Raw genomic sequence first — 13,287 nt, 5'->3', positions numbered from 1 at the left:
CTAAGAATTATTTAGAAAGGAATAAAATTATGTGTTCAATTTTACGGCCATGTCTGTTTTTTAAGTGTCATTCTTCGAACTATGCAGTAAGCCTCTCCAAGTTATTACAATGCAAAGAATAGCAGCTGTTTCTGATATTATATGTATACTATATGACAGTCTTGTCTGCAAAGGTATTAAAAAATTTACATATTCATCTTTATCGTTACTTTCAGTTAGCTGTATGTACAATACTACCACATACATAATTACACATATTTTTAAGTACAGCGCTATCATGCTAATTATATGTTTACCTAAAATCAAACTAATATACAAAAACGCAATAGATACTAAGAAAGAGTACTGAAAACAAATTTCAATACACAGACGATCGATAATAAAATACACATGGTAAAAAAATTCATACCAAATACACAAAATTAGATACATGTTGCGTGTGGAATATAACGTTACCAATGAGAAAAAAATACATCTTCAAGAATACAGTTTTTACTGAGATGTGAAATATATGGAGTCAGAATGATTAATAGCTCTTCATTATTAAGCTGTACAGTTTTAATAGAGAGTATTCTGTGCACAAGTACAATATTTTGGTACTTCATATGCGAAAAATTAGTTTCTGTTTGCATAATTAATTTTATTAATACCGCAACTAAAATGCCTATAACCTTTACAGTGGTATCATTTAGTGCCTCATGTACCAAATATATATCTGCTTAACATAATTACAAGCAAAGCATTTGTAACGTCTATAGCTGTAAACCTCATACACTTACTAAAAATGTTTGTTATGATTACAGAAATGGTTAATGGCAGTTAAAAATAAACTGCCACATTTAAAATTAAAATTAATAAACTCAGTTGTCTAAATTTAAAATTAATAAACTCAGTTGTCTTGAGTTTATTTAGTAAATTTTTACGGATTTTTTATGATGTGTATACAAGCATTTAAAAAACGTGACTAAGCAATGAGATGCAGTTTGCACCTGGCGACAAATTTAAATGTTAGATATAACCGTACATATCAAACCCTGACTATTAATGATAAAACATAGCACAAGAACATGCAAAAAGAACATGTATAAATAGTATATATTTGTAGCCTTGATACTGCCTGCACTTTATCACTGTAGTTGCGATAACAGAAAGTCGTTTAGGAATACGAACACAGGAAATGCGGATATGGCGATGCGATTTGATAATTGCGTCATATACATATGGCGAAGCAGGGAATCCGAGGCCGAACCACACTTGCTCCTCGCGCCGTACATTAACAGCAATATAGTAATTAGCTAAAGGAGGATATAATGAACAAGCAAAAAGACGATGAATTTATGTTCACTTGGGCAATTGAAAACTTCAGCACAAGCTTTCAACCAAAAGAACAATTAATTTGCAGTCCGGGTTTCGCGCAGGACTTTATATTCGGTGTAAAATGGTATCTGAAATTGTATCCGAAAGTTAAACACGATGAAGAATACATAAGTATTTTCCTAACAAGAAATGAAGACAATTTGGAAAACTTCAAAATAAACTTTTGTATTCAAGGAACGGATTGTACTGGAAACATTATTTTTAGTTCTAAATATGCGTTGACTGAATATCGACATAACAGTGGATTTCGAATTCAAATGCGTATTAGAAAGCACTCGAATTTTTCATCATTGCAGAGCAACATTTTGATTATTAAATGCTGTTTGAAAGTACGTGGAAATGAAGAGCGAAAATCATTTCTTCCACTTTCCCACGAAAGTGGATTATTTACGGACATCACGTTACGTGCTAATGATACAACTTTCAAAGTACATAAAGCTATTTTGTGGGCGAGGTGGCCGAAAATTGTCGAGAAACTCGATGCGGAACAAGCAAGCGAGCAGACTTTCGACATAGGTTCGAATGTGCTGGAAGCAATAGTTAAATATGTTTATACTGGGAAGATAATTTACACTAACTCAGATCTGTTAGAAGAATTGACAGCCGCAGCAATAAAATATGAACTTCCCAAAGTGCAAGGTATACCTGTTGTAGCCCAGGAAGGACGAACGCGCATTGATATACATAACATATCATTTGAATGGCCAATAGAAGATCTCTCTATTCTACCTATGGATACAGTTTTACATCATACATTTTCTGTCAGTGTCTTGCAATCCTCGAAATGGAATTTAATTATTTATATACGTGAAAAGACAGAAGATGGAATTAACTTTGATATTTCAGTTTCTAGAGTAGATGATCACGAACCCAAATCAATTTTCGTAAGAAGTAAAATATTCTCTATTGAAAAATATAACTATCGTGAAGAATTACTGGAAAGCAGTAAAACTTGGAATTGCGCAGTATCGTTTCGAGATCTTTGGATTTATTCGAAAGATGTTTCACTTAAATGTGATTTTGAGTTTTCAGACTGCAGTTATTTTTCTGAGATTGTAAACTCTTCTTTTGCTTTTTCATCATCTATGAATGTTCATAACTTAAGCAGTGACTTTCAGAATCTTTACAAAAGTGGGATTTTATCGGATGTCAATATCATCGTCGGTTCCAGAACATTCCCCGTGCACAAAAGTATTCTATGCTTCCGATCTTCCGTATTTTCTAAAATGTTCGAAACTAATATGACTGAAACGGAAGATAATAATGTTAATATTTCAGATACTGATCCTGATATAATGGATGAATTTCTTCTGTTCATATACTCTGGAAATTTGGGAAAACCTTTGAATGAAACAGCCACAAAGTTGTATTCAGTAGCCGATAAATATGACGTTCCTTTTCTCAAGAAAAAGTGTTCTTCCTTTCTGGAATCTCATCTGTCTGCTGAAAATGTGCACGAAGTTCTTCTTTTAGCCACTATGCATTGCGATGATGATTTGTACAAAAGTGTCATTGAGTTTTCTGCTATCAACAAACAGGAAATTTTCTCAGCCGATGAATGGAAAGATATCGCAAAAGAGAACATATGGGTTAAATTTTTGCATGCTGTGATAGTTCATAAAATGCGTTAAAACAAACATGATAACATATGTACTACTAATTAGGAGATCTTAAAATGATTTTGCATCTAACATTGCAAGTTTTAATATTTTTGTTGGTAAGTAATAAACGACACTGCGCCAATTATATACACATTTTGATATCTTCATTTCTTCATTGTTATTGTAATTAATACACTGTATTGAGAGTTCTTAAAATGCAAAGAGTAGCATGAAAAATGTTCACATTTTTGTTGCAGCAGTTTAAGCTCTATTATCTAAATCTAATGTATTAATTTGTATTTCAGTTTGGTGATATTTGTTGGAATAATTTAGTATGGGCACCTGAGCAATCTGTTGGAATAATTTAGTTGCTGATGGAATAATTAGTACTTGAAAGCATGGAGTATTTCAAACTATTTTCTATTTTATAAGTTTTCTATACTATAGTTTACTTTTTCTTATATTAGACTTATGAATTATTTAGTTTAGTCTTATTATATTTCAGCATTTTTTTTTTTTAATTTCTAACGTGAAATCGGTTTTATGAGTTATTTACTACAACAGCGTTTTAGCATGATTCTTTATCGTTGGGCTATCTGGCTATTTGATTTCATCGTAAATACTTTACACGTACTGAAAATGCGAACAATATGTTCCTTTCCTTTGGAAGTTTTCTCTTCATATTCTCTTTATATACTTATGGTATACGAAAGGTTTTAGCCTAAAGGGGCGTTAGCCCAAAAGTGATATTAGTCTGAAAACGGCATATTGCGTTGAATCACTTACTTCTTAAACTGCTGCCACCAAATATTATCTCCCTATGATAAATTTAAAGAAAATAAATAATGAAAAAACTGTACGAATGTATGTATGCTTCTCGCATTATGGAATAAAAACGATATCTAGAGCAGTCCAATTTTGAATAACGTAGTCCTCCACCCTAATATGGGCACTTGGAAGGCCGAATTTTGAATTTAAAATGTTTTTCTTTTTTCATATTTTGTAAAACTTTAACGAATTTTTAATTACAAAAGTTAACGATTTCAAAGCGAGCAGTGCCAATATATAAATAATATAGAAATAGGGAATAATTTTTTTTTTATTTCCATCGTGCGAGACTATCGATCATAAATTCTAAAGATACGCTGTTGTAAAATATTTTTAGCCCAAAGAGGCGTTATGCCAAATGCTCTCGAAACGTATATGTGTGTGTAAAGGAAAAAAATGCCTCTTTAGGCGTAAAATAAAATCTGAAAGCTTTCAGATTTTGTTTATTTCTCTCGGAAATTTAATTGTATATTATGTTCTGTTTTATTAATGATCTTCGCGATTAATGAAGCGCGAAGTTTCTTCGTTTATGAGCGTTCATCAGTGCATGATTAGAAAGAAAAACAGAGAAATGCAAAAACGACTAAACTGACATAATAAATATGCTTTTTCAGTACCGTTATCATATTCTGCATTGCTTTTATATTCGAAATTAATCTTTGTTATACAAAATACGATAACCATGCTCACCGGTCATTATAATTTGATCTATTAAATATATTTCAGAAAATTTATAATTCAATTTTTAAATACCTAAATTCCAGTTAAACTATTGCGTTTCCGGAATTTTTAAGGATATCTTTCTTTTTCTTGTTTTGGTTTAACATGTTTTCATTAGTTATCATAATATTAATCGTGCACAAAGTATATATATTCTTTCTAAGCTTCTCCTGTTATACGAAGAAAAGTATAGATATGTAAGCAATTCCGATCCTAGCGGGAGGAGGCAAGATGGGAACAACACGTGGGCGGCCAAATTTAACGGAAATGATTATCAAACATATTATATTTCTGTAAAAAAAGGACGGCCTTTTTAAATTTGCAATTGGGCGGTCGACAATCTAGGTTCAGCACTATATTTTAAGTATTGCTATTCCCCAAACTTTAGTTTCTATCTTTACTGTCTTAACTATTCTTGATTTATCTTTTACTGTGTGCTTTACTGGTAGACATTGATGAATTCTAATAATGGATTTTTTGACTCGAAGAATTATTGCATTAAATTTTGTCTATGGAAAAATTAAACGCATTGGCATCAAAGTTAATAAAATGATTCAAACCTCACCATTTTCCCTTTTTTTTTTTCCCACAGAGGGATTTAAGTTTCGGTTTTTGGTTTCTTACTCTGTTAAAGATTTACAGATCATGTCAAATAATAAACCATCAACCCTGTCAAATAAAAAGTTGAGTATATGCTTTGCTGTAAGTGGATAAGAAAGAAGTAAATGTTTTGACAAGGATCGAAATCGAAAAGAAAAAAATGATAAAATTACCTTAATTACATCATTATGTAAATGAATTTCAGTGAAAAGATTAAAAAATAAAGTTATTTTTTCTGTTCTCTAACAATTTTTTAATGCCATCTCCATTTAAGAACTCAAGCTGTCGCGAATGTTTTTAGCGATTTTACCAATTAGTAAAATCCAGTATCCATTGCAAAGCTAGAATTCTGTAATTCTCAAACAAAGAACAGAACTCCAACAGTTTCTTAGGCGTAAATAATACAGCACTAAAATGAGATTGAAATAGTCCATTTCATTAGAATGAAAAACTAAACATATAATTAAAAGTTATTACATTGTTATTTATATAAAATTAGGTTATTTTAAAAAACATTAGATAATAATAAACTGTATTCAATTTAGCAGTCATCTCATTTTAATGCTTTTTCAAACCAATTCCCTTTCAGAGTACAGTTTGGTAGCATCTGCAGTTGTGTTATCCCTCTGCCTTTTCTATATATTTGCTTTTTTCACATCTTGTACCAGTACGTCCTTGAGAAATCGATGGTATTTTCTAAGACATTTCTATATTTACTACTTATTCAGGAGTATTAAAATTTCCTTTACATGAATTGTTTTTAAGACTGAGGAAGATTCTAAAATAAAATTTGCATTACAAGAAATTATTTGTTATGTCTGATTTTGATTTTGCCTACTTGATTTTGATCTATCTGTTGATACTATGGCCGAAACGAATGCTTGTATAATATTTTAAACTGCTTTGAGCGTTTGAATGGAATTCGAAATGGAAATAATATTTTCAATTTTAATTCTCGTATCTTCGAATTACCACCCCTAGGAGGGGGGGGGGGGTCGGCTGAAAGCAATCCCGATGTTCTGACTAAATCAATATCTAGACCAGGGATGGGCAAACTACGGCCCGCCGGAAGGTTCTATCCGGCCCACGGAGAGAATTTAAATTTTTCCGTCCGAGGCAAATTAAAAGAGATATGTATTATATATCCATCTCCTTTTCTATTTTGTTTAAATATTATTTATTTCTTCCTTTTTTCAAAGGACTGATGATCTTTTTACTCTCTCTATTTTTGTTCTACAAAACAGAAAATGACAGAAATAGCAAGCACAGACAACTTTTAATCCGTAAAGTGTGAGCAGCGTAAGTTCTTTGTTAGTTATAACTATAGATTGACGTCAACAAGCGTTATCTCTTTCTCGGGGAGCAGACATATAGGAATCCAATTATAGGTGAATTAGACCTCTTAGAAAGAACTGAATCTTAACTTAGTAAATCTTAATATGTTTGCTGGGCAGCTAGCTAGTCTCGTTTGAGGTTAAATTCAATACCCTCAGTAATTGAAGAGAAGCTTAAGAATTATGAAGATGGCTTAAAAAACTGCATTTTGAGTTCGAACGAAGATGTCAAGATTTCAATGCCATTCAAACAGAATTGGATTTTTTACCATGCCTTTCAACGTAAACTGGGAAGCAGTGAGGTCAAATTTGCAGTTTGAATCGAATTTGCAGCTCATCATCTCAAGCAGCTGTTTCTAAATATGCCAAAGTTAGAGTTTTGCAAATCATTATCGAAAGTAAGTTTCCCGAATTTAAAATCTCACGCCCAGAAAATCAGTGCTATGTTTGCTTCATCTTAGATATGTGAACAAGTGTTTTCAACCATAAACCTTAGAAAGAATTATTTCAGAAGTAGATTGACACATGCGCATTTAGCTTCGTTCCTTAGAATCAGTACATCACGCCTCGAACCTCAATATAAGTAACTTTTAAAAATGAATTCGCAATTTCAGTTATCTCATTAACATAATTAAATTGTAATACTTGTATATTGTTCTTAAAATTTTAGAAAAATATCTTGGCCCGCCAAACGTTTTGTTTTCGATTTTTGGCCCGCGACCGAAAATGTTTGCTCATCCCTGATCTAGACCATAAATGCCCAACCCGCGGCTCGCGTGCCACGCTGTGGCATGGCGGAGTTTTAACAGTGGCACGCGAAGACTTATCGAAAAATTAAGAGATTTAAAAAAATAATAATAACATCTGTATGAACTCCGTTGATAGATACACACATGAACACATTAAATAAATATAAAAACTCTTTGAATTTTACCTATAGCGAAACTCCGTCACACTATTGTTATAGATTTGGACCATTGTATGCTTGTGAACAAATATTTTCCATTTTAATAAAATCAAAATATCGTTCAGGATTACCTGGTACGAACTTAAAACCGTTAATTTTGTAAGCTTCTTCAAGAACTAATCCCAATATAGATGACGTTGTAAAAAAAGTACATATTCAAAAACTACATTAATTAAGTACTGATTGTTTAACAATTATTTAAAATTAAATATTTCAAATTATTCATTTTCATTTTAAACATAACCTAACTAACTGAACCTTTAAAAATTTTTATTAAAAATAAAAGCCTAGTTGTATGTTTGTTTTATTTATTATTATTTTTTTTAATATCTACTACTTAGACTTACATACAAATATGTGCTATTTGCTTAAAAATCCTATACAAAAATAAAATATTTTCACCTTTTTACTTCCTTGGGCGAAGTAAAAGGGAAGTATTGGAATTGCGAAAAGTTTCAGGCGTCATATTTCAAAGCAAATATCCATTTTCACCGCTATCGAATGCAATTTAACGATGTTTTTGCTTAACATCTGTATGTAAGGACAGAATAAAGGACTCATTTCCCCCAAAAAAGTAGTAAAACTAATTTAAGTAGTAAAACTAATTTAAAATGAGTAGTAAAACTAATTTAAAATGAGTAGTAAAACTAATTTAAAATGAATTCTGAAGAGAATTTTTCGTGGCGTCTGTGCGTACGTACGCACGTATCTCGCATAACTCAAAAACTAGTAGCCTCAGAAACGTTGAAATTTTGTACATAGGACTGCTATATCATCTAGATGTGCACCTCGTATTTTGGTTGCAATCGTCCGCACCAAAAGTATATAAATATATGTATGTACATATATCTCCACTCTGTTATTCGGCTCAGTGATTTCAGTTTCTTTATTCTTATATGTTTGTAAATTGTGCATTTGTTGCTTTATAAATGATTGAATTATGCTGTTCTTATCTTCCGGTTAAGGTTTTTATGCTTTTAGTAAATCTGCAAGCAATATTTGTACAATTATCAACAATTTAAAAGCTGTTTAAGTGCGGTTAAGCCTTAAGTTTTAAATAACATGGCCGACATATTTGTTTACATTTGAAACAGCAGAATAGTAGATTTGTTGCCAATCTAGAGAAAGTAAGCTTCGCATCAACAAAGATAACGCCTTATTTTATTATTGCGAATGAAATCATGCTTAATCCATTCTGGAATTTATTCAAGGAAATAACTGTTTAAGATCCACTTCATAATTTTCAATACAGACATTTTGAGTTTTTATGTGTTTTTGCCTTGTCGCGAAGTGAGAACTGAATTAATTGAATGAGGAATACTGAATCGTCTGTGAAAAACTGTTTCTTATTTTGTTGTTGTTGTTGTTTGCTTAATTTCTTTTATACATCGTTTTAGATTTATTATAGTATTTGAATAGAACATGTGAGATTTATTATTTTAGATTTATTATAGTATTTGATTAGATAATTTTTAAGATTATATAAATTTTATGGATTCTGAGTTAAAAATAATTGAAATGTAGCGCTGTTAAGTGAACCTAGGACTAGAGTCTAGAGTGTCGCTATGGTAAACAAACATAGTGAATTTTAAAGAATGCATTTATTCTATTGTGGTTTATGCGCTGTCGGCGAAGTATATTTAATTCAATCCAATAAGTTTAAATAAAATGCAAGAAAAAATGAGTATAATTTAATATTCCGTACAAGGAAGTCATGGGGTGTACACATCAGATTTTTATTGTATGTGAATATAAAACAGACAATGGTCAATTTTGTCGTGAAGTAGTTTTAACTTTTTGAGAAAGGTATGAAATTCTCTATCTAGATGTAGCGAAATGGTGTTACAAGGGAAAGCTGCATAAGACGAATTCGATTTGATCGATAAATTACGTGAAATGACGCATTTTAAAAGTTAACTTCAGTCAGTGATTAATTAGCTAACAGGTAAAACGAAATTATTAATATACTGAAAACCCTTCTTCTGCAGAAGTCGATATTTATTATAAATAATCGGAAAATTTACAACAATGGGACGCTTCAAAAAATTTTGGGAGATATTTATTTACTAACTATTCTTGCCACAATTTGGATTTTTCAAATAAAAGTCAGCAGCTTATATTAATACTTACAGAAGGTTTGGATATTCAAGCGCAACACTAAAGTTAAATTCAAAATTTACCATTAATTAATAAATTTTATGTTACATGTTGGCTAAATAGTAATATAAATTGTTTTATATTATTTAAAACTTATATAAGAATATCTCAAGCCCTAGATGTTAAAAATCAAACTAAAGTAGATGAAAAACAAGGTAAAATAAGAATTTTCCAATTTGTGCTGCTATTTATAATGACACAATAAAATCATATCTTATTATCAAAAACTAAGGTTTTAAAATTAAGTTTAAAATTTTGAATTTTACTGTCGGAAGCTAGGACAAATCGTCCCAGTTTATTATTAGGTTACTGGTATTAAAACTGTAAAAACCTGATATTAATAATATAAAAAATTGTCATTATAGTAATAAGGATAGAAACACGTAAAGTTTTATTAAGATAGCTATGAATAAATATGTAATATAAATATTTTATTGATATTTTTTTTAAATAAAGGCCAAGTTGAAAATGATTGGAAGTACTCTGTAAATAAATGAATCGCCAGTTGGCTGAATGGAAAAGCCCAGTAATGGTTCGACCCTGCTCAAATCCTTTCGAACGAGTAGGCTGCAGACATATTTTCTAGTTTTTGCTCATATGTAATGTGAATGAATACAAGAAAATTTTTCTTAGAACGTCCTCCTCGCCTACCTTGCCGTAACCAAACCAAACCAATCGGAAATGTATGTAAATTGAACTTAAGTTTAAATTTTAAGGAGTTTTAAATTTGATGTGGCTATTAAATATTTAAAGGATATACAGAAAGGTCAGTACAGTAAAATCCTTCGTAATCAAGTTGATTAACAGTATCAAAATAACGGCAGCCGCCCAGACGGTACAGTGGTTAGAGAAGCCTACTGTGATACCGAAAGGCCCGTTTTAGAATCCCAGAGAAGACATGAATGTTTGTAAATGTATAGTGTTTGTGCAGCATGGAGGCACCCTAAATATGCGGCGAAACGAAAGTCTTTTCTCGAGTTTGCTGGTAGAAGAAGATTGTTGGGAAAGCCTTAGACCCGTCCTTCCGGGGTGCTCTTTAGCACTGAAGGCGGAACTGAGCGAAATCATTCAGTCACCCGGTATGGTGCTCAAGGCTCTTGCCAATCACAAGCGCAATCTTGCTCTCCTTGAGACAAATAAATTTCGTAGGCTTATAAAATGTTACTTACTGTCAGACAAGTGAGATAGGTCACACGCACAACACAAAAAACGGCGTTTTTGACAGCTTAATTTTAGATTCAAAATTTAGATCTATGAGATTTAAAAAAAAAAAAAAAAAACATACAATCGGCTAAAAGATCTCAGAATTTAAACGCGGAGAACATTTGTATTCATTTGTACCTTTTCAAATATATCCACATAGTATATTTTATACTTAATTATATACTTTTTCATTTATCACCAATATAAATGCTACAATGACACAAAGATATATTTCAAAATTTCATTTCAGCCTTTTATGGAATTCTCAAAGAAGTAGTATTTGCAAGTTTTCTCCCCTGCGTTTCACTTGGCTACTCTTTATTTTTCTTTTGCAGTAATTATGTATGCATTTCTTTCAAAATTTACATCTTGCTCTTAGTGGTGTCACTGGGAATTCTGGGCTATCTGAAAGCAGAATCCATGTATTCACAGAAGAAGGAAGAGTTAGAAGATTGAATGCTAACTCATATTTTCTTTTTCAGAATATAATAAAGAATTCATTTTGAATGAGACTAAAGTGGTAGTAAACTTTTATTTGTTCAAAACTTGAAACATTATTTATGTTGCATTTTCTATCTTAAAGTATTAAGATAAAAATTATGGACGATAGAAAATAAAGAGAGCAAGAATATAACTTTTTGCACAAATATGAAACATGAGACTAGAATATCATGAAACTAAAATTTTACTTGTCGTTAATTTAAAATAATTCAGAGGATTTTGAGATTAAGCCACATGGTCACTCCTTTTCAGAAACAGAAGATTAATTTTCTGCTATTATTTTAATTTCAGGTAAATTTATGAGACTATAATTTAATGCAATGAAAACTAATACAGCGCAAAATCGGAATGTTTTCTTATTTAAAAAAAATGTTTCTACAGTTTAGAATTTTAACTAATTTTTTTAGACTACGGGAAAGGAGGTTATAATGGGGTTTTTCATATTCAGAGTTTGAATTGTAAAGCAACAAAAAACAAATGAATTCAAATTTGGCAAAATTTTATTATGTAATGAAAGTACAATCGATGATATTAATAAAGTCAAATATTGTCATTAAGATGGCTACCACGGCTGTACCTCGGATTGGCGAATTCTAGTCGTCCGTAATATTTTGACATATTTGGAGCTCCGCATTTCCTAGTTGTCTTAGTCGGCGCAGATGCGTGATTTTAAATAATAACAGAAAAAAGTATCTTCTTGCCAACCACTTCACATCGCCGTTTTGTAAAATTACAAGTCCATGGAACTTCCTTCGAATAACCATTTCGTTGAAAACGGTAGTTGTTTCAATTCTTACATAATTTGTACAGTTGTTTTGTTGTAAACATTTGTCATCGAGATCCGTATCAAGCGAACGGAGACGCAAAAATCGTTTATGGTCACTCTGTATCTCTGCTCACTTACGTTTAAATCTCAACCTTCAATTGTCTCAACATAACGAAACATGCTTTCAGCCTACAATTCGAAACAAACAGTCCTTTTTTCCATTTAGAAATAACTATTTGTTGCATTTAACTTGTTTGTTGTAGTTTTTTAAATTAAAATTACTGTTTGTTGCAATTTTAAGTGACTATTTGAATACCATCCACCAAAATCTTCGACAAAACTTTGACTAATCTTTGACACTAAAAGCCAACCATCTTTGGTGGATTGTATTCAACCCATGCATTTTCTCATTTAGTAATGTCCTTCAGTAGAAAATGTAATTCATCTCTCAAAATGATTTCTAGACCGAAATTTATGTTCAACTCCGAGCTGGGCTAAGGCCCAACCAGCAGACATTTGTTAATCAGGCAAGCAGCCTTTTGACCATTTGTAACGAAGGCTGGACATAAAACGATCTTTTGCCGAATTATGCACATCACAATTTTCATGTAAAGTGCATTGTATTCAAATTACAAAAGGTGAATTTTCGTAATATCACAAAATTATTTCAGTGCGTCATTGGACTCTGTATCTTTCAGTGATTAATTGCAAAAATTGCTGCGTATTTCTGTTAAATCAGATTTTAGAAAGTTCGTAGAGCTCTACGAAGAAAGCAATTTAAACTGCTGATATGGAAAATCCTACATTATCATTTGGGGGGATAATATCGTTATTTGAATACAGCATACCAATACCATTCCGCAATAACAATGAGTTTCAAAGGTCTCGGGAATATTAATGTACATTGCGCCAAAAAAAAGGGGGACAGTTGCATATCTTCCGTTCTATTGAACCGATTGACGAAATTCAACTTGCGTTTTTAGTGTTTCCAAAGCGCGACTTAGGATATGAATTAGATTTATACATAGCATATTGTTCTAACATAGTTATTTCGACACAAAATCTGACTTTTTCTGAAATGGCATGCCAATTTTTTTCCATATTTCGATTCCACGACTCAAGTTATGCCAAACTGTCAAGTTTCGTAAAAATCGCCCAAGTAGTTTTTAAAAAATTACCTTTCAAAATTTTAGCTCCTCCATGTTAATTGAATTTGGTATATATTTATTAATA

General features: G+C 31.4%; 1 protein-coding gene across 1 annotated transcript; it reads left to right on the top strand.

The window, feature by feature from the left end:
- The first annotated feature begins 1,173 nt into the window (after positions 1–1,173).
- Positions 1,174–5,931, top strand: LOC118183126 (speckle-type POZ protein-like). The gene has a single exon (XM_035352556.2). It carries the CDS (start codon positions 1,311–1,313, stop codon positions 3,006–3,008), a length of 1,698 nt encoding a protein of 565 aa, XP_035208447.2. The 5' UTR covers positions 1,174–1,310; the 3' UTR covers positions 3,009–5,931.
- The last annotated feature ends 7,356 nt before the right edge of the window (positions 5,932–13,287 follow it).

The sequence above is a fragment of the Stegodyphus dumicola genome, chromosome 1 (genome assembly GCF_044657685.1).
Source record: "Stegodyphus dumicola isolate Sdum_Otavi_A_Nest chromosome 1, ASM4465768v1".
Taxonomy (NCBI): Eukaryota; Metazoa; Arthropoda; class Arachnida; order Araneae; family Eresidae; genus Stegodyphus; species Stegodyphus dumicola.
Note: the sequence above shows the minus strand (reverse complement) of the source record. Positions and strands in the feature narration are given on the sequence as shown.

What these genes read in the sequence shown, in the direction of transcription:
- LOC118183126 (XM_035352556.2), top strand. Translation starts at nt 1,311, where the DNA reads ATGAACAAGCAAAAAGACGATGAATTTATGTTCACTTGGGCAATTGAA.